Genomic DNA, 21,324 nt, shown 5'->3' on the forward strand with positions numbered 1-21,324 from the left:
GAAAATATTTGCAGGGCTATGGGGAAAGAGCAGGGGGGGGGGTGGGATTAATTGGATTGCTCTTTCAAAGAGCCGGCACAGGCACGATTGGCCGAATGGCCTCCCTCTGTGCTGCATCATTCTATGATTCTTGAAGTCATGGTTACAATGGTCATGAATGAAAAGCAATCTAACTTCTCCAGTGAGTTAATATATGACTTTAGCGGAGGAGATTCCTTCAATGTTCTCCAGCTTACCATGTAAAGACCAAACAAAGCCCGCATGTTTCTGTTGTTTAGTTTCAGTGCCTGGGAAAAATACTTGCGAGAGATTTCCAGGTTTTCAAGTCCACCTTGGGTGTATTTCACCTGCAGGACACAGGAGTTTAGAAGAATAAAAAAAGCGTAAAAGTGGGATTTCAAATGCAGTGTGAAGCCACGCACAGCGCACTTGGATTAAAAGCATAGTTTTTGCTGATCAGTTATTCACATTGTCTTGCAAAATGTGAACTGCGCACTTGTAAACCAGTCAGAGCAACCCTGGGATGGCTTTGGTGTTGTGGTTACATAGAGTTTACAGCACAGAAACAGGTCATTCGGCCCAACTGGTCTTTGCTAGTGTTTGTTTTACTTCAGTGGATTTGAAATAGATCATCAGCCATAATCTTGCTGAATGGCGGAGCAGGCTCGAAGGGCCGAACGGCCTACTCCTGCTCCTATTTCTTGTTATGTTTATGCTCCACAGAAGCCTCCTCCCACCTTACTTCATACTCACACTATCAACATAACCATCTATCCCTTTCCCCCCCTCATGTATTTATCTAGCTTCCCCTTAAATCTGCCGATACCAATAGTCTCAACCACTCCCTGTGCTGTGGTAGCGAGTTCCACATTCTAACCACTCTCTGAGTAAAGAAGTTTTGCCTGAATTCCCGACTGGATTTATTGATGACTTTTCCGATCAAAATTGGGGACGTCACTGTTGGGAGAAGAATGTTTTTCATCTTTCTGCTCCCAGCCTTAGCATCAAGCATTTCCACGTCTGGTATATTATAGGTTGGCCGCTATCTTCTGCCACAATAACGCGCCATAACTACAACCTCACTAAAGCACAACATGGTGCTGGATTGAGGATGCCCCAAGTTCACTGCAACCAGAGAAAAACTGCACCCACTCAATCTGCCCTGGATTTGAATCCGAGTCCCAGAGGTTCATTTTAACTCTGCCCTCTAGTCCCTAAGGGGGGGGATTACTAGAGTTAAGATACACATCAGCCATGGTCTAATTGAATGCTGGAACAGGCTCGAGGGGCTGAATGGCCTCCAGTTTTTTGCTATGCCTTTATCAGTTAGTCTCATTTATATGTCAATAAAGTGAAATTCAGCTTGTATTTCCTTACTGGCTAAACTCCAGAAGGTTTTCTTCATTCATTTTTATAGAGAAACGGGATTCTAACTAGAAGTTAAAACCTAAAATGTTTAAAAAAGTTTTCAACTGATAATAATGAGACATATACCACAGTGTGATACACCAGCAGTATATGCTGCTTCTGGGGTTAGTTTAATACTGTGAAAGACCCAGGATTACTTTACATTGCAGGTAGGAGTGCATTATGAGTCCTTCAATCTTGTGATGTAAACCCAATAATAGAACACCTCAGGTACAGCATTTTCTTTTACATACACAAAGACAGAAACACAGACTCACACACGCACACACACAGACTCTCGCGCACACAGAATCACACACAGACTCTCACACACACACAGACACAGACTCAAACACACATAGGGGTCAATTTTCTGGCCGCCGTCGGGTGGCTTTTCAGGCGGCCGGGGGCCGAAAATCGGCGAAAAAGCGGGTCGGGACCCCCCCACCTGACTTTCGGACCGCCGCTTCCCCGCGACCCGCTTCAGTCCCGGCCGCTGCTGGCGGGCCTGGTCGTCGGCACACTAATTACCAATAATCACCTTGTTGAAGTCGATTTTCCGGGGCCGTTGCGACTTTGGGGCTTTCCCCACCTGAAACACGCCTGCGGGGAACCCCGCTGCTGAGACCTGGCATGAAGCTTGCCTGCCTGCTTGCTGTCAGCTGCAGGTCAGGAGAAGCTGCGATTTAAAGGGCCAGCACTTGTATGTTGAAGGGCCTTGTTGTTGCAGGTTTGGGGCTACTTCTTCAAGGCTTAGGCACAGCTGTGGAAGGTTGGAGACTCACACACTTCTCCAATGCTATCTCCTGGGAAGCCCCTCTCGCCACCCTCACTCAGCGCTTCCTCAGCGGAGGCATCTACGAGAAGCATGGGACGACTTTTTTTCCTTCCCTTCTTGCCATTAGAGGATCTCCAGCAGCAGAGGCGGCAGCAGCAGAACCAGGAACAGCAGGATCAGCAACAGAAGTGCCAGGCTGCTGCTCACTCACCTGAAGCTGCACAGGCCAGAAGGGGCCAGCGCTTGGAAGTGGCTTGAGAGCACCTTGCTGCACTTTAGGTGGCAATGGGGACCCGTTTCTACACTGGCAGTCCTACTCAGAAGGACTTCCATGAAGGTCTGGTTTCTCTGTTCAATAGATGGCCAACGCTCCTCAAGAGATGTCATTCTCTTATGAGCACTCACCATGTTTTCCGTACCCTGGCGAGTTATCTCCTGCATGGAGGTTGCCAACCTTTCCATGGTGATGCGTTCATGCGCCAATGACTCCACAAAGGCTCTGCTCATGGTCACTATGGACTCCTCCATTCGCTCCACACTCGCAGCGACCCTGGAGACAAAACCTGCCAGAGACTCCTGCATCTGTGCATGGAGATCCATCACCTCTTCTCTTGCGGATGGACCCAGAGGCAGAGGGTCGACATGCAGCGCAGCTGAGCTGAGCTGGCAGAGTCCTGCGCCCTCCAACGAGGACTCTCCACTGCTGTCCCTGTCTCCAGAATCTGCTGAGGCTCACTTGTGAGCTGTGAAACACCAGGTGACAACACTACTCTATGACCCGAAGGTCCCCCCGAAGTGTGAGTGTCTGCGCTGGTGCTGGGTGTGCTTACTTCTGCTGACGCTGCGCCCTCAGAGGTTGGAGCTTCCTCTGAGGAGTCTGGCTGCACGGCCTCTTCCTCCTCCACAGTGAGAACGGGGGCTCTGGATGGTACTGTGGGGGAGTAAAGGAAGGAGTTAGAGATGTAATGCCAAGTTTCTTCTGCTGACACCTGCATCCATGCAGCATTGGTCTCAGTGGGAGGCCTCTTCCTCCCTGACCTAGGGAAGAGGACCTCCCTGTGGACCCTAACCCCATCCAATAATGCCTGCAGTGAAGCCTCGTCGAATTTGGAGGCAGCTCGGGGTCTGGCACTGCCCACAGCTGCTGCAGGCTCCTCTGCCATCCTGTATGGTTCGCTTGGAAGCCTTCAGAGGATGCAGTGCTTGCTATGGACCTTGAAAGCACCACGAATGATGACATCATCCTGTGGGGATTTCTGACTCGAATTGGACAATTAGCAAGGCTTCCCACATGCTGGGAATTAATTGGCCACTTGAGGGAAAATTGCGTGGAGCTGGCTGACACTTTTTTTTGTGTCAGAAACCCCACATTCGGGGAAACCCGACCATTTCCCACACAAGCCGAAAATCGGGGCCATAGACTCACAGACACAGAAACAGAATCACTCACACACACACCCAGACAGACACAAATACAGGCACACAGGCAGAGACACACACACACCCAGACAGACACAAATACAGACACACAGGCAGAGACACACACACACCCAGACAGACACAAATACAGACACACAGGCAGAGACACACACACACACCCAGACAGACACAAATACAGACACACAGGCAGAGACACACACACAAACTCAAACAAAATACTGAAAAAAGCAATCCTGCTGTATTTGTGAATTTGAACATACATGTAACAGAGTTAAACAGAACCCCAGACATGGTTATATAAAGCAATGGGTAATTACCAGATATGTTGAGCAATGTTCATATAGAATGATACAGCAGGCTGCTTGGCCCATCGTGTCTGTGCCGGCTCCTTGGTAGAGCTATCCAATTAATCCCACTCTCCTGCTCTTTTCCCACAGCCCTGTCATTTTTTCCCCTTCAAGCATTTATCCAATTCCCTTTTGAAAATTACTGTTGAATCTGCTTCCAGAGCCCTTTCAGGCAGTGCATTCCAGATCACAACAACTCGCTGGGTAATTTTTTTTTCTCATGTCGCCTCTGGTTCTTTTCCCAATCACCTTAAATCTGTGACTTCTGGTTACCGACCCTTCTGCCACTGGAAACAGTTTCTCCTTATTTACATAGAAACATAGAAGATAGGAGCAGGAGTAGGCCATTCGGCCCCTCGAGCCTGCTCTGCCATTCAATGAGATCATGGCTGATCATCCAAATTCAGTACCCGGTCCCTGCTTTCTCCCCATACCCCTTGATCCCTTTAGTCTTAAGAAATATATCCAATTCCTTCTTGAATATATTTAATGTATTGGCCTCTACTGCCTTCTGTTCCCGCATAAGAGATTAGCGTGCAAAATTAAGGCACATGGGATTGGGGGAAAGGTATTGACTTGGATAGAGAACTGGTTGGTGGACAGAAAGAAACGAGTTGGAATAAACAGGTCATTTTCCCGAGTGGCAGGCAGTGACCAGTGGGGTACCGCAAGGATCGGTCCTAGGACCCCAGCTGTTCACAATATACATTAATGATCTGACTCTTATCAAAACCATTCACATCAAATCTCCTCTTGACCCTCTCTGCTCTGAAGAGAACAACCTCAGCTTCTCCAGTCTCTCCACATAACTGAATTCCCTCATCCCTGCGACCATTCCAGTAAATCTCCTCTGCACCCTCTCCAAGGCCTTGACATCCTTCCTAAAGTGTGGTGCCCAGAATTGAACACAACACTCCATCTGAGGCCTAACCAGTGTATTATAAAGGTTTAGCATAACTACTTTGCTTTTGTACCATATGCTTCTATTAATAAAGCTAAGGATCCCATACGCCTTTTTAACAGCCGTCTCAATTTGTCTGCCACCTTCAAAGATTTGTGTACATACCCCCCAAGGTTCCTGTACCCCCTTTAAAATTGTACCATTTAGTTTATATTGCCTCTCCTCATTCTTCCTACCAAAATGCATCACCTCCCACTTCTCTGCGCGAAATTTCAGCTGCCATGTGTCTGCCCATTTCACCAGTCTGCCTATGTCCTCCTGAACTCTGTTACTATCCTCCTCATTGTTTACTACATTTCCGAGTTTCGTGCCGTCTGCAAACTGTGAAATTGAAACGCGGCAGCCAATTTGCGCACAGCAAGGTCCCATGTACTTGAGTGATCTTGCTGTGCGCAAAATGGCTGCCACGTTTCCTACATTACAACAGTGACTACAGTTCAAAAGTACCTAATTGGCTGTAAAATGCTTTGGGACGTCCTGAGGTCATGAAAGGCGCTACATAAATGCAAGTCTTTCTTTCTATAATGCCCTGCATACCCAAGTCCAGGTTGTTAATACATATCAAACAGAACATGTTCAGATTAATCCCACAACAGCGAGAATGCTACTCTCCCACCTACCTCTGCGTAGTGCTGACAGTACAGGTGATTGTGAGGATTAGTCATCATCAGTTCCTCTAAGCAAAATGCTGCTTTTCCATAACTGCGTAAAGGAGACAAAGAGAAAAATACAAGAGTTCATTGCATATTTTAAATCTAGTTCACATTACAACCAGTTTGCACTAAGCGTTTCTACGATCTGTATTTTCCCGCAGTTTGAACACTGTAATCAAGATTAGCATTTTAAATAATTCACTGTATCAAGCATATTATATTAGAAATTTAAAAATCTAGAAAAATATTGAAGGTTGCAGACGTCCTGAGGTCGCGAACGGTGCTAAATAAATGCAAGGCAGTAAACACAAGTTTTCTGGTGCAGACTAGATTGGCCAAATGGCCTCGTTCTGTGCTGTACTTGACATGAATCTTGTCATACATGGGAAATGACTTATGAAATAATACTGGGCGGCCTGCTGGTGGCGCTGTCCAGGGAGAGTATAAATACTCGAGCACGGGCCCAGCTTGCTCAGGACATTCTTTAACAGGAACTAGTGAAGGACACAACTAGATCTCCATGTTGGAAAACAGTTGATTAAAGCCTTGTTTAATACTTAGACCAAGTGCCTAGCAGTTTTCTTACATCAGTACTATTCTATGCCTTGTGTTCTACCACACTCAGTAATAAAACCTAGCGTTGCTACAACGCTTTGGAAAAACTTGCCATGCTGCAGGTCCCAAAGGAAATTCAGTGTTCTATTCAGTATTAACGAAGTGATTAAGAGCCTGGCTCTTCAAATTGTTCACCACACTCATTATTAATGAACTTAGTGCTTCCTTCGAACGGTATGCTGTGCTCCATTGAAGAGTCAAAGGAAGATGTTGGAGGTATTCTCTCTGAAGCATAAACCTTGCTGTGCACAGGCCAAGCAATTTAGGTCGAAAACTACTTTACGCCCTTTTCATTCCTCCTGAGCATGGGGCACCGTTCCATTCATACTCGGAAGGGAAAAATTCAAAACTGGTAAGATTTTTTGTTGAGTTAGGGAATCAAGGGATATGGAGCAAAGGCGGGTAAATGGAGTTGAGGTACAGATCAGCCATGATCTAACTGAATGGCAGAGTAGGCCCGAGGGGCTGAATGGCCTCCTCCTGTTCCTGTGTTACATTCTCTTGCTTGCCACTGCGACTTATTGTAAGCACTTTACAGACAGATCCCTTACATGGAGATATAAGCAGTGGTACTCTTGGTATTGGCATGGGGCCAACGGCAGCCCTTGAGCCTCTTGCTGCCTGCCCCAGATTTTAACACGACCAGCGCCCTTCACAGGTTCGCAGCCGGCAGCGTGAACCGATGAGCATCAGAAAAAGCCGGCCATCAAATGCTGGAAGCCAATTTACTAGCAAATCAACTCGCCACCCCATTCGTCAACCAAATCGCCGGTAACATTTTGTGCAACTCTGCTGCGTGAAGCGGCTGAAATAAACGGTGTGTTCACACTGCAAACACTGAGCTGAAACAATGCACAAAGCACAACGCAAGAGATGAAGAAAAAGTATTTTAATAATCGTCTAGTGAGTTGGCACAGACAGAAAATTAAACATAATTTCAAAATATTAAAGAGTTTACAATCTAGCCCTTAATTACTTGTATTGTTTGATCTCCATACAGCTTTTAAAAACTTTTTGAATATTTGGCTTGCAATCCTCAGTTTACTTTTGCATTCAATATAATTATCCCTCTTTTGATTCCTTCTATTACTCTGAATTGTTTAGTTGCTTCTAATTATATTCAGCTTTGTATTTAGCAACCTCACTGACCTGTTTGCAAATTCTGCACTTACCCCCTTAAAGGAATATATTGTGATTAAAACTGAGTTTATTAAAATAATCACTATGCACATTGTACTTTTTTCTAAAAGGGGGAGGGGTGAATGGAAAAGTCTCAAGTACACGTGTGGCCAGGAGAGAAGGACAACCAGCAACAAAATGCAGGCCTGGAGCGGGGCCCCGGGGCTGAGGAGGGGAGCGGGGCCCCGGGGCTGCGGAGGGGAGCGGGGCCCCGGGGCTGCGGAGGGGAGCGGGGCCCCGGGGCTGCGGAGGGGAGCGGGGCCCCGGAGGGGAGCGGGGCCCCGGGGCTGCGGAGGGGAGCGGGGCCCCGGAGGGGAGCGGGGCCCCGGGGCTGTAATGGGGAGCGGGGCCTCGGCGGGGATCAGGGCCCCGGGGCTGCGGTGGAGATCAAAATGCAGCTGCTGCCTCAAACACTCCGTGAAAAAGCATTGCTTGCGCCAACAACCTGCCGAGGAAAGAAGTTTCTCCTAACCTCCTTTCTCACTCACTCTTGATGACCCCATGTCACTGACTCCTTAACCAGAGAAAATAGGGTTTCCCTACGCAATCTACCTTCATAATTCCAAAAACTCCATTAAATCTCCTCTGCCCTCTCTGTCCCAGTGGAAATAGTTCCAGTCTCTCACGTTCTGGGCACAGCAACATACGTAAGATTACATAAACTGGGCTTGTATTCCCTGGAATATGGAAGGTTAGTAGTGATTTGATTGAGGTTTTTAGGATTTTGAAAGGAACTGATAGAGAAGAATGTTTTCCGCTGGTGGGGGGTAGTCTTGGATAAGGGGACTTAACCTTAAAATCAGAGGCAGACCCATTCAGGAAAGAAATTAGGAAACACTTCTTCACATAAAGGGTGGTAGAAATGTGGAACTCTCTCCCACGAAAAGCAGTAGATGCTAGCTCAATTAATTTTAAATCTGAGACTGATGAGCTTTTTGCTAGACAAAGGTATAAAAGGATATGGAGCCAAGGCAGGTGGCTGGAGTTAGGATACAGATCAGCCATGGTCTTATTGAATGGCAAAGCAGGCTCAAGGGTCTGAATGAACTACTCCTGTTCCTATGTCTCTCTACAAAACAGTTTCCTATCCCTGGCATTATCCTGGTGAATCTACGTGGAACACTATGGCATTAATATGCTTTCTATAATGGGGCATTCATAACTTTGCAGTTTGGCATGACAGAGACAGAGATATAAAAGTTTTGTGCATTTTCTCTGGAGGTGGGGGTTGGGGCATGGTGTGAGTATTTTCCATTATTGTGCCTTCCGCAGTCTCCCTGAGCTACAGAGGCTAATTCAAAAAAAAAAAAATTTTTTTTAATTAGTTTATGGGATGTGGGCGTCGCTGGCAAGGCCAGCATTTATTGCCCATCCCTAGTTGCCCTTGAGAAGGTGGTGGTGAGTCACCTTCTTGAACCGCTGCAGTCCATGTGGTGAAGGTACTCCCACAGTGCTGTTAGGGAGGGAGTTCCAGGATTTTGACCCAGCGACGATGAAGGATCGGCGATATACTTCCAAGTCAGAATGGTGTGTGACTGTGAGCAAGTCATTGCTTGCAATTATGTCGCTCAACAAAAGCTGGTGAGTAACCCTACACCAAGGACAGAGTTTTATGCCTTTAGGTACTTGTATAAGAGCGGAATACATTTGACCCGTACATGGCTAAACACTGTTCCTTCCATATTGATTTGCCTTTTTCCATGTATAAAATGTTAATATATATATAAATAAAATATCATCATCACGTGAGCAGTAGGCGTTCTTTTCAACTGTACAACGTCCACCAATTTGTCATTCAATGACAATTAAATGACACCATTTTCAACTCTACCCTTATTTGGGGGGGGGGGGGAATTTTTTTTAATGCAAAGCAAATGCTACAAGCTCTTATTCAAATTACAGCTTGACAAATTACTGGATTAATTTCACTTCCAAACCTTACATATTACAGTCTCTCCAAGGAGACCAACTCCAACAGAGCACTGACCTACAAGTAATCCCTTGTGAAAGTTCTGTTTGTGAGGCCAAAATAAGGTTAACACTAGCACTAATTGCAAACAGGGAAATTATCTGCAGTAACAAACAGTTTTTTCAGATAAAACTACTGCTGTTGAAACATTTCCACCGAGAATAATGGGTTCAATACCCAGCATTAAATTATATAAAGACTCCAGTTTCATTTTTCACATCCAAAAATATTAACAAGGTTAGTTTACTCCTTTATCCAAACATGATTAATAAATGGCTACATGCTCTTCACTTCAGTTTCATACTCCAATGAAACCGTTACCAAATATTCCCCAGAATGAGATTTTTCTCATGTCCCACAAGCTCCACTTCCGTCAGCAGAGGAGCTCAGGCCTGAAGAACGACTTTTACTGCTGCTTTCGGGTTTTGTAATGAGGAGGTTTGGCTGCATTTACACTTCTTGCAGCTATCGGAGGTTGATCAAAATGTTCGGATTGTTGGCACGGTCGCACAAAAAACCCGAGCAAGATTTGAACTGCGCTATGGTCTCGAAAATTAATTCACACTGAAATTCAGATCTGGTTTCAAATAATGGGAATCAAAATTGCCATCAGCTGCGCAAACACAAGATTTTGCACATACTTAAACCACAAAGTGTAAGCTTGTGATGTCCAAGAACATTGTTCCCATTCATCAGTTCATTTTGGCGAGAGGCCTTTTAACCGTGATGTAACAAAATCCTTCAAGGTGCTACGTGACATCAAAGAAGTCAATCACATAGCAGCCGACCCAAAGAGGTGCATTGCCAACTTCTGTTTTGCGTCGGGTGAAAATATTCACCCCTGACGATGACAGACCGCACGCCAGTCTGGAAACACGCCAGAGAAATTAACCCGCTGCGTCATTGAAGGATCGGTGATACTGGCGCAAAGAAAGTCATGTGGCGCAGCTGGTCGAGGAGCTACAAGCTGGACCGAGCATCTGCTCTCCATCTCCACGCCACCCAAGAGGGAAGAGATCCTGCAACATTCCGAATGCTGTCTTAAAATGTGACCTAACGCCAAAAGGAATAAGACATCTGAAAACATGATTCAGCTGGTCCGAGAGGTTTTAATGGTCGAGGTTTCCATCTCTGCCAAGTGTTAAAATTCACTTCCAGTAATGTAATGAGGTTGAGAGCATCCACTGCACTATATTACAGGGTGACGTAATATAACTCACTACGCACTTGGTTCGAGTATAAAGCAAGGCTTTAATCAACTTGTTTCAAAACATGGAGGTCTAGTTGTACTTCACTAGTTCCTTGTCTTACAAAATGTCCCTGAGCAAGCTGGGCCCACGCCCGAGTATTTATACTCCTTGGACAGCGCCACCAGCTGGCCGTCCAGCGTTATTTCATGAGTAGTTTCTTCATGATGATGAGATTTATAACATTGGTTACGAGTGATACCGAGCATTCAGCACGCATCACTGGTAAACATTCTATTATAGCAGGGGTAGAGTTTGCAGGATGCGCTATAGGGCATGAACCTTCTTGCTTCCAATTTCCTTCTCCTCCATCCAACTGCTTTGCTGAGCGACTTTTCAAAAAATTACACTCATGTTCTACAAGAAACTGTTTTCAAACGCATGGCACTTTTGATAAAGTAGGTCATACACAGTGATTTAAAAGGCCAGCATCAAAGGATATGATAAACACACAAAACACTATGACCAACTTCACTACTGCTGCGGTTTGGAAAGACCTTATTTCTTTTTTTTCCTTTTCCCCAAACAGATGCCGATGACACTTAGCCTAGTTGCTAACCCACCATCATCTGCTGGGAATACATGGTTGGCACAGTTTGGCTCTTGGCTGTATTACGGGAAGGGAGGGAACAATGTGATATAATCTAAGTCTGGATAGAAGAAAAAAAAATTGTGACAAAAGTGGCAAGAGCTTTATAGAAAGGGGTGGAAAATGCAGTGATATTAGAAGACTTATTAAGCTCGAAACTAATCCTCTCACATTGGGATTTCCTCTTACCACTACGACAACAAATGCAGCTAACAAAACCATAAATATCCAATAAACAGTTTTTGTGCTATGACCAGGATTCCTGAGCCAGCTGCTTTTTCACCCTGACAACAGACTGCACAGTCTGAACTCCTAATTCTTATCCCTTAACAATAATATGGCATAGATGTGACAGAAACCAAATGATTTTTCCAACACCCTCACGCCACAGCCTATTCTCCTAGCAACACAGCCACCAGCGAGGATATGGAAGTGCTTTCTTCTCCCGCAAGTGAGGGGGCTTACAGTTAAATCCTATTAAAGTCTGATTCCGCGAAACAAACAACAGCAATGTTCAATCTTGCCCCAGGAGACCTTGGCATTTTGTGGACTATTGTGATCCTCTTGGAACCTCAATGGATCATGCTGCCCACTCTTGTGTTAAAATTAAGCGCAGCAACTTGTAAAAAGCAACGTAACACATTTCGGACAGATAACATACTTACTCGTGCTCATTGATATAAAGCTCCGCTAGTTCATGCCAGGCCTCCTGGTCTCCAACGAACCTGCAGATAAGAGAACAGGTATTTTTTTAAACTAATACATGGGGGAAGGGGAGGGGGGTGTTAGAATTAGAATGCAAATTCCCTTTTAATTAAAAATGGTTTATCGCAGGGCATAGCTCAATCCCCTTGTAAAACACTCACTGTTCCAGATACTCATTCAGTTCCCTGACGGCTTCAGTGGTTTTCCCCAGGGCTTTGAGAATGGCAATCTTACGCTTCCGTGCTGCCTGTGGATTGACATTAATGGAGGATTATGGTCTCATAATTCCTCAAGTGTTTGTAAAGAAGGTAATTTGACTGTGCAAATTATTATCTCAATGCCAGAAAATTCCATTGCAGTGTGACTGCATGACTGGAGTTCATCAACATCCCCCTGTGAATTCGAAAACCTGCCTGTACAATCGCACTGCGCTGTGCTTCTGGTGCAAACAGTACACGCATCATTTCATCTAGATAAATGATTTTACTGCTTTCAATAAGAGCGGAACAGCAGGGTCCCCAAATCTGTACCCATCAGATGTTTACTGTCATTCATAGGATTTGTATCTTAGGGATAAATCGTAATGAAGGATTAAAGTACCCCACTGTGTTACCTCCTTGTCAGCTGAACAATCTTGCCGACAGCAGTTTGGATTGATTTTCTTTTACCGCGCACAGTGCTTTACTTGACATGAAAAACAACAGTAAATAGCATGCTATTTTACATGTGTACCAGCACATTTTCACTGAAGGCAGGGTCGGAAACCTAGCACAGTAACTCCAAATGAACACATTAATCATATACAAAATTTACAACAATGTTTAAAAATTATTAATTAGGGGCTCACTAATGACAAATAAGTGAAGGCATTTGCCCAATACAACGATAAGCTACGCAGACCGGAAGGTCTGAGATTCAATTCCTGGTCAGTAATGAGTTAGCCAATTTCAGATGGAGTGGCAGTACCAGCAGCACAAGTGGTCTTTGGGGGGGGGGGGGGGCGGGGGGAAGAATAGCTGGTGTTCCCTGTTGATCATTAACAGTGCACGTGTGTGGACATGACTGGGTCTGCAAAACCCTCCGTGGTCAAACTGGCTGCTGACACTCACCGCCTAGGCTCACACAAGAATGATGACCATTTGGCCGAAGTATCAGAAAGCTGACAGAACTCATGGGATTAGATCCCAAGGTGAGTCAGCACCCATGGAACTAGACTCCAGGGTGAGTCAACAACCATGGAACTAGACCCTAGGGTGAGTCAGCACCCATGGAACTAGACCCCAGGGTGAGTCAGCACCCATGGAACTAGACCCTAGGGTGAGTCAGCACCCATGGAACTAGACCCTAGGGTGAGTCAGCACCCATGGAACTAGACCCCAGGGTGAGTCAGCACCCATGGAACTAGACCCCAGGGTGAGTCAGCACCCATGGAACTAGACCCCAGGGTGAGTCAGCACCCAAGGAACTAGACTCCAGGGTGAGTGACCACCCATGGAACTAGACTCCAGGGTGAGTCAGCACCCATGGAACTAGACCCCAGGGTGAGTCAGCGCCCATGGAACTAGACCCTAGGGTGAATGACCACCCATGGAACTAGACCCTAGGGTGAGTCAGCGCCCATGGAACCAGACCCCAGGGTGAGTCAGCACCCATGGAACTAGACCCTAGGGTGAGTCAGCGCCCATGAAACTAGACCCCAGGGTGAGTGACCACCCATGGAACTAGACCCTAGGGTGAGTCAGCGCCCATGGAACTAGACCCCAGGGTGAGTGACCACCCATGGAACTAGACCCTAGGGTGAGTCAGCACCCATGGAACTAGACTCCAGGGTGAGTGACCACCCATGGAACTAGACCCTAGGGTGAGTGACCACCCATGGAACTAGACCCCAGGGTGAGTGACCACCCATGGAACTAGACCCCAGGGTGAGTGACCACCCATGGAACTAGACCCCAGGGTGAGTGACCACCCATGGAACTAGACCCTAGGGTGAGTCAGCACCCATGGAACTAGACTCCAGGGTGAGTGACCACCCATGGAACTAGACCCCAGGGTGAGTGACCACCCATGGAACTAGACCCCAGGGTGAGTGACCACCCATGGAACTACACCCCAGGGTGAGTGACCACCCATGGAACTAGACCCCAGGGTGAGTCAGCACCCATGGAACTAGACCCCAGGGTGAGTGACCACCCATGGAACTAGACCCCAGGGTGAGTCAGTATCATGGAACTAGACCCCAGGGTGAGTGACCACCCATGGAACTAGACCCCAGTGTGAGTGACCACCCATGGAACTAGACCCCAGGGTGAGTGACCACCCATGGAACTACACCCCAGGGTGATTGACCACCCATGGAACTAGACCCCAGGGTGAGTGACCACCCATGGAACTAGACCCCAGGGTGAGTGACCACCCTTGGAACTAGACCCCAGGGTGAGTCGGTATCATGGAACTAGACCCCAGGGTGAGTGACCACCCATGGAACTAGACCCCAGGGTGAGTCAGTATCATGGAACTAGACCCCAGGGTGAGTGACCACCCATGGAACTAGACCCCAGGGTGAGTGACCACCCTTGGAACTAGACCCCAGGGTGAGTCAGTATCATGGAACTAGACCCCAGGGTGAGTGACCACCCATGGAACTAGACCCCAGGGTGAGTGACCACCCATGGAACTAGACCCCAGGGTGAGTGACCACCCATGGAACTAGACCCCAGGGTGAGTCAGCACCCATGGAACTAGACCCCAGGGTGAGTGACCACCCATGGAACTAGACCCCAGGGTGAGTCAGCACCCATGGAACTAGACCCCAGGGTGAGTGACCACCCATGGAACTAGACCCCAGGGTGAGTGACCACCCTTGGAACTAGACTCCAGGGTGAGTCAGTATCATGGAACTAGACCCCAGGGTGAGTGACCACCCATGGAACTAGACTCCAGGGTGAGTGACCACCCATGGAACTAGACCCCAGGGTGAGTGACCACCCATGGAACTAGACTCCAGGGTGAGTGACCACCCATGGAACTAGACCCCAGTGTGAGTGACCACCCATGGAACTAGACCCCAGGGTGAGTCAGCACCCATGGAACTAGACCCCAGTGTGAGTGACCACCCATGGAACTAGACCCCAGGGTGAGTGACCACCCATGGAACTAGACTCCAGGGTGAGTGACCACCCATGGAACTAGACCCCAGAGTGACCACCCTTGGAACTAGACCCCAGGGTGAGTCAGTATCATGGAACTAGACCCCAGGGTGAGTGACCACCCATGGAACTAGACCCCAGGGTGAGTCAGTATCATGGAACTAGACCCTGGGGTGAGTCAGCACCCATGGAAGTAGACCCTAGGATGAATCAGCATTCACAGAACTAGACCCTAGGGTGAGTCAGCACCATATGGAGAAATAAAACCTGCACCTGATTAATTAGACTGAACAGCGCTTGAAGGGGATAGAGAATCGGTAGGAAATGTATACCGCATTATATACAATAACATTTCCAAGTAATCTGACATCTTTAAAAATGCCAATTTTATTACTTGTGTGAAATCCTATGATTCAGTGCCTCCTGCTGGGCCACTCCACTGATTGCACGCAAGTTCCCAACTAGTTGCCGAATTTCGGGGGGCCCCACGCCTCTGGAGTGTCTCTCAGACCGCATGAAAGTCTGAACCCCACAATTTATCACAGACCCGTTCCAGGGGACACTGCTTGTTTGAAATACTGTATTTCTGTATAAATATTTTGTATATAAAGTACTCCACTCCATCTAAACCCAAGGTTTTTCTTCCCCTTTTGTGTCTGAACTGAATCTACAGTACCATACTTCGCACTTTTAGCTTATATTTGGAAAAAAAGACTAATAAAACGTATTTAAATCGGTAATCCTTTCCCACACAGCTGACATTTATAAGGTCAACCACATGCTTGCTTTCTCCCCAACAATGGCCATCATGGCACCTTTCTGAGTTTAAAATTATCGCAGGATTCTTCAAAGTTCTATTGTAGAATATATAAGAGGAGGAACGAGTATTGTCCGTCATGGCATTTAAATGACTTATGTAATAAAGCTGTTGTATGAGAAAAAGATTTGTAGGTTTCATTAAGTATTCCTAATATGTTGCTACTGCCATATCTTCTCTTAGTAGGTCATGAGCTCAGAGCCTTGACAAATCAAGCTTACACTTTCTTTGTCCTCAGGAGTTCAGACTTACTTAGACAGATATAACCTGAATTGCCCCAATTGTGTCCCATCATTCCACCAAACGAGCATGATGCCAAGTTTATGCTCCAAGTGTGTTATGTCCACACAAACTGCTGTTTCCTTGGCCACAAGTTTTCTGAACTGCACTTAGAAATCTGTTCAGTACTTTTTTCAATGTAAAACCTACACAAATGTTTTCACCTCTGGGTAAGTGACAACTCTAAACCTACAGTGTGGGGAACTGCTGCCTTGTAAGTTAGATACAGGAAATGCAGGAACCACACTGAAATCTGATAGCTATGAAGAACATTCTTAGAAAGTTCAGAAGCAAGTTACTTAAAAGGGCTCCATATAACAAAAATAAATTGTGCAAAGTCCTTACTATTTAGCTCTTAGGATTTTTATGTTAAGACTCATTACAGTGTCGTGGTCAAAGGAATCTTTTCCATTTTCCCATGTGTCAGCTGTGGCTCAGTGGGCAGCACTCTCGCCTCGGAGTCAGAAGGTCGTGGGTTCAAGTCCCACTCCAGAGACTTGAGCACAAAATCTAGGCTGACACTCCAGTGCAGTGCTGAGGGAGCGCTGCATTGTCGGAGTTGCCGTCTTTCGGATGAGACGTCAAATCAAATCAACTTTTATTGTCATTGTTAGTGCACAAGTGCAGTACAACGAAATGTAGGCTTGCGGCTCCCGAGAGTGTACAATTTGGATTAGGACACTTAAACATTTCAACATACATTTGTACATACATATTAGCATAAATATGACCATAATAAAGTGTATCGGCAGATGTGCAGGCTTTAGTGTTTATTTGTGGAGTTCAGTAGGATGACAGCCCTGGGAAAGAAGCTGTTCCTAAATCTGGTCGTACGGGTGCGAATGCATCTGTAGCGTCTTCCAGATGGTAGGAGGGCGAACAGACTGTGGCTGGGGTGGGTAGGGTCTTTGATGATGGACCGTGCCCTCCGTAGGCAGCGTTTCTGATATATATGTTCTATGGTCGGTAGCCGGGTGCCAGTAATGCGTTGGGCAGTTTTGACTACCCGCTGCAGGGCTTTCCGGTCATGGGAGCTACAGCTGCCGTACCATACCGTGATACAGTTTGTCAGGATGCTCTCTATAGTGCAGCGGTAGAAGTTAGAGAGGATCAGGGGTGACAGATTACATCCCTTCAGCCTCCTCAAGAAATATAGGCGCTGCTGGGCCTTCTTCACCAGAGAGGAGGTGTTGAGGGACCAGGAGAGTCCCCGAGGCCCCGTCTGCGCTCTCAGGTGGATGCAAAAGATCCCATGGCACTATTTCAAAGACCAGGGGAGTTCTCCCCGGTGTCCTGGCCAATATTCAACATCACAAAAAACAGATAATCTGGTCATTATTGCCGTGAGTAAATTGGCTGCCGTTTCCTACATGACAACAGTGACTACACTTCAAAACTACTTCATTGGCTGTAAAGCGTTTGGGATGTACTGAGGTCGTGAAAGGCGCTGTATAATACAAGTCATTCTTTTAGATAAACTTGTTCCGACACATTGCAAGGAATGCATGCTTGTGCTTTAAACTAACTACCTCCATACAGACAGCTACATAGAGTCATAGAGTTATACAGCACAGAAAGAGACCCTTCGGCCCATCGTGTCCACGCCGGCCATCAAGCCCTGTAACAACATTTCTGAGCGCCACTAAAATCATTGAATAGTTTTTATATAAACAGAGACCATTATCCAATTGAAAAGTTCAGAAAAAAATACTTAAGCACTGGCAAAGGGCTAATAATTAAGGCAAGAAACGGTTGCAGACTACTACTGTAATTTTGTAATGTTCGCAAATTATTTTCGCAGCACACACAAAATGTTATAGAATACAGCAAATGTTACATTTTCAACTTCATAAGTGCCTTGGGACATTTTAGGACATTAAAGACGCTATATAATGCAAGTTATTGTTGTATTTTCCAGGCACATTAAAACCAAGACAAGCATCTCTTAAAAACGGAGCCTGCTCAAAAAAAGGAAATGGCAGGGAACAAAACTACTCACAAATGATAAACACGAAAACTGAACACAACGCACTCTGATGGTTAATACTGTAAACAAGCCTGTTCTCAGGCAGCGAGTAAAAGACCGACTACGTCCACATAGAATGCAGTATAGATCATATCTGATTTAACAGCCTACTTGCTGAGCTCTGAAGCACCTGCAATTACTGTCGTACTTAGCTGCTCCTCAACTTGTGCCTTAAGGACAAGTCCCCACCAAACCTTCACAGGTGCTAACATGAAGGGCAGCAATCTTTGAAATTCATCCTCAGTAATCATAAAGGTCTTAAAGAAAGAGGTGTGTGTGGGTTTTTTTAATGCATCATTTGTCCCACAAGCATTAATAAGTTTTTGGGTTTTCTAAGAATTTTTTTTTTTAATTCACTCGGGATGTGAGCGGCTCTGGCAAGGCAGGCATTTATTGCCCATCCCTAGCTGTCCTCGAGAAGGTGGTGGTGAGCCTTCTGCTTGCTGTGCAGAATCTTTTGCAGATTGATTAAAAAACAGTATCTGCAAGTTGCTTATAGAAGACGGAATATGAAACACACACATCACCGTGAACAACACGTCAGATCTGCTGGTCTACATACCAGTAAGTCACATCTAGTCTGGTCTACATACCAGTAAGTCACATCTAGTCTGGTCTACATACCAATAAGTCACATCTAGTCTGGTCTACATACCAATAAGTCACATCTAGTCTGGTCTACATACCAATAAGTCACATCTAGTCTGGTCTACGTACCAGTAAGTCACATCTAGTCTGGTCTACATACCAATAAGTCACATCTAGTCTGGTCTACATACCAATAAGTCACATCTAGTCTGGTCTACATACCAGTAAGTCACATCGAGTCTGGTCTACATACCAATAAGTCACATCGAGTCTGGTCTACGTACCAATAAGTCACATCGAGTCTGGTCTACATGCCAATAAGTCACATCTAGTCTGGTCTACATACCAATAAGTCACATCTAGTCTGGTCTACATACCAATAAGTCACATCTAGTCTGGTCTACATAGCAATAAGTCACATCTAGTCTGGTCTACATAGCAATAAGTTACATCGAGTCTGGTCTACATACCAATAATGTGGTTGACTCTTAACTGTCCTCTGAAATGGCCTAACAAGCCACTCAGTTGTAAAAAACCGCTAAGAAAAATAAAACCGGACGGACCACCCGGCATCGGCTACGGGCACGACAACGGCACACTCAACCCAGTCGACCCTGTAAAGTCCTCCTCACCAACATCTGGGGACTGGTGCCAAAATTGGGAGAGCTGTCCCACAGGCTACTCAAGCAATAGCCTGATATAGTCATACTCACAGAATCATATCTACAATTTCTAGGGCCACTTCCTTAAGTACCCTAGGATGTAGATTATCAGGCCCTGGGGATTTATCGGCCTTCAATCCCGTCAATTTCCCTAACACCATTTCCCTACAAATACTGATTTCATTCAATTCCTCCCTCTCATTAGGCCCTATGTTCCCCGACATCTGTGGAAGGTTATTTGTGTCCTCCTTTGTGAAGACAGAACCAAAGTATGTATTTAATTGGTCTGCCATTTCTTTGTTCCTCATTATAAATTCCCCTGATTCTGACTGCAAGGGACCTATGCTTGACTTCACCAATCTTTTTCTCTTCACATATCTATAGAAGCTTTTACAGTCAGTTTTTATGTTCCCTGCAAGCTTACTCTCATTCTATTTTCCCCCTCTTAATTAATCCCTTTGTCCTCCTTTGCTGAATCCTAAACTGCTCCCAATCCTCAGGTTTGCTGCTTTTTCTGGCCAATTTATATGTCCTCTCCTTGGATCTTATGCTATCCCTAATTTCCCTTGTTAGCCACGGTTGAGTAACCTTTCTTGTTTTATTTTTATGCCAAACAGGGACGAACAAATTCTGAAGTTCATCCATGTGATCTTTGAATGTTTGCCATTGCCTATCCACCGTCAACCCTTTAAGTAACGTTCCCCAATTCATCCTAGCCAACTCGTGCCTCATACCATCGTAGTTTCCTTTATTTAAATTCAGGACCCTAGTCTCTGAGTCAACTACTTCACTCTCCATCCTAAGGAAGAATTCTATCATATTATGATCGCTCCTCCCCAAGGGGCCTTGCACAACAAGATTGCTAATTAATCCTTTCTCTTTACATAATACCCAGTCTAAGATGGCCTGATCTCTAGTTGGTTCCTCGGCATATTGGGCCAGGAAACCATCCCGTATACACTCTAGGAATTCCTCCTCTACAGTATTGTTACTAATTTGGTTAGCCCAATCTATATGCAGATTAAAGTCACCCATGATAACTGCTGTGCCCTTATGGCACGCGTCTCTAATTTCCCGTTTAATGCCATCCCCAACCTCAGCATTACTGTTTGGGGTTCTGTATACAACTCCCACTAACGTTTTCTGCCCCTTGGTATTTCTCAGTTCTACCCATACAGATTCCACATCAGCAGAGCTAACATCCTTCCTTACTATTGTGTTAATCTCCTCTTTAACGAGCAATGCTACCCCACCTCCTTTTCGTTTTTGCCTGTCCTTTCTGAATATTGAATACCCCTGGATGTTTAATTCCGAGCCTTGGTCACCCTGGAGCCATGTCTCTGTAATTCCAATTACATCATATCCGTTTACATTTATTTGCGCAGCTAATTCATCCACCTTATTACGAATGCTCCTCGCATTAAGACACAAAGCCTTCAGGCTTGTTTTTTTTAACACTCTTAGTCCTTTTAGGATTATTATTTACTGTAGCCCTGTTTGATTTACACCCTTGATTTCTCTGCCTTCCACTTTTGCTTTTCTCCTTCCTGTCTTTTGTTTCTATCCTTGCTTCCCTTTCCTCTGTCTCCCTGCACAGGTTCCCAACCCCCTGCCATTTTAGTTTAAACCCTCCCCAACAGCACTAGCAAACACTCCCCCCTAGGACATCAGTCCCAGTCCCGCCCAGGTGCAAACCATCCAGTTTGTACTGGTCCCACCTCCCCCAGAACCGGTTCCAATGTCCCAGGAATTTGAATCCCTCCCCCTTGCACCATTCCTCTAGCCACGTATTCATCTGAAATATCCTTCTATTTCTATCTGACTAGCACGTGGCACTGGTAGCAATCCTGAGATTACTACCTTTGAGGTCCCATTTTTTAATTTACCTCCTAACTCCCTATATTCAGCTTTTA

At 45.8% G+C, this 21,324-nt stretch overlaps 1 protein-coding gene across 1 annotated transcript in view; it reads right to left on the bottom strand.

Moving 5' to 3' along the window:
• The window catches only part of emc2 (ER membrane protein complex subunit 2), a 108,934-nt gene that overhangs the window by 20,083 nt on the left and 67,527 nt on the right, over positions 1-21,324 (bottom strand). The window contains exons 6-9 of the mRNA XM_085993718.1: positions 12,052-12,137; positions 11,851-11,910; positions 5,554-5,635; positions 237-347 (exon numbers count right to left, since the gene is read on the bottom strand). Coding sequence (XP_085849844.1) covers positions 237-347; positions 5,554-5,635; positions 11,851-11,910; positions 12,052-12,137 — 339 coding nt within the window. The remainder of the gene's footprint in view (positions 1-236; positions 348-5,553; positions 5,636-11,850; positions 11,911-12,051; positions 12,138-21,324) is intronic.

This window comes from Somniosus microcephalus, chromosome 7, assembly GCF_052327205.1.
Source record: "Somniosus microcephalus isolate GS21.2 chromosome 7, FLI_Smic_1.0, whole genome shotgun sequence".
Lineage (NCBI taxonomy): Eukaryota > Metazoa > Chordata > Chondrichthyes > Squaliformes > Somniosidae > Somniosus > Somniosus microcephalus.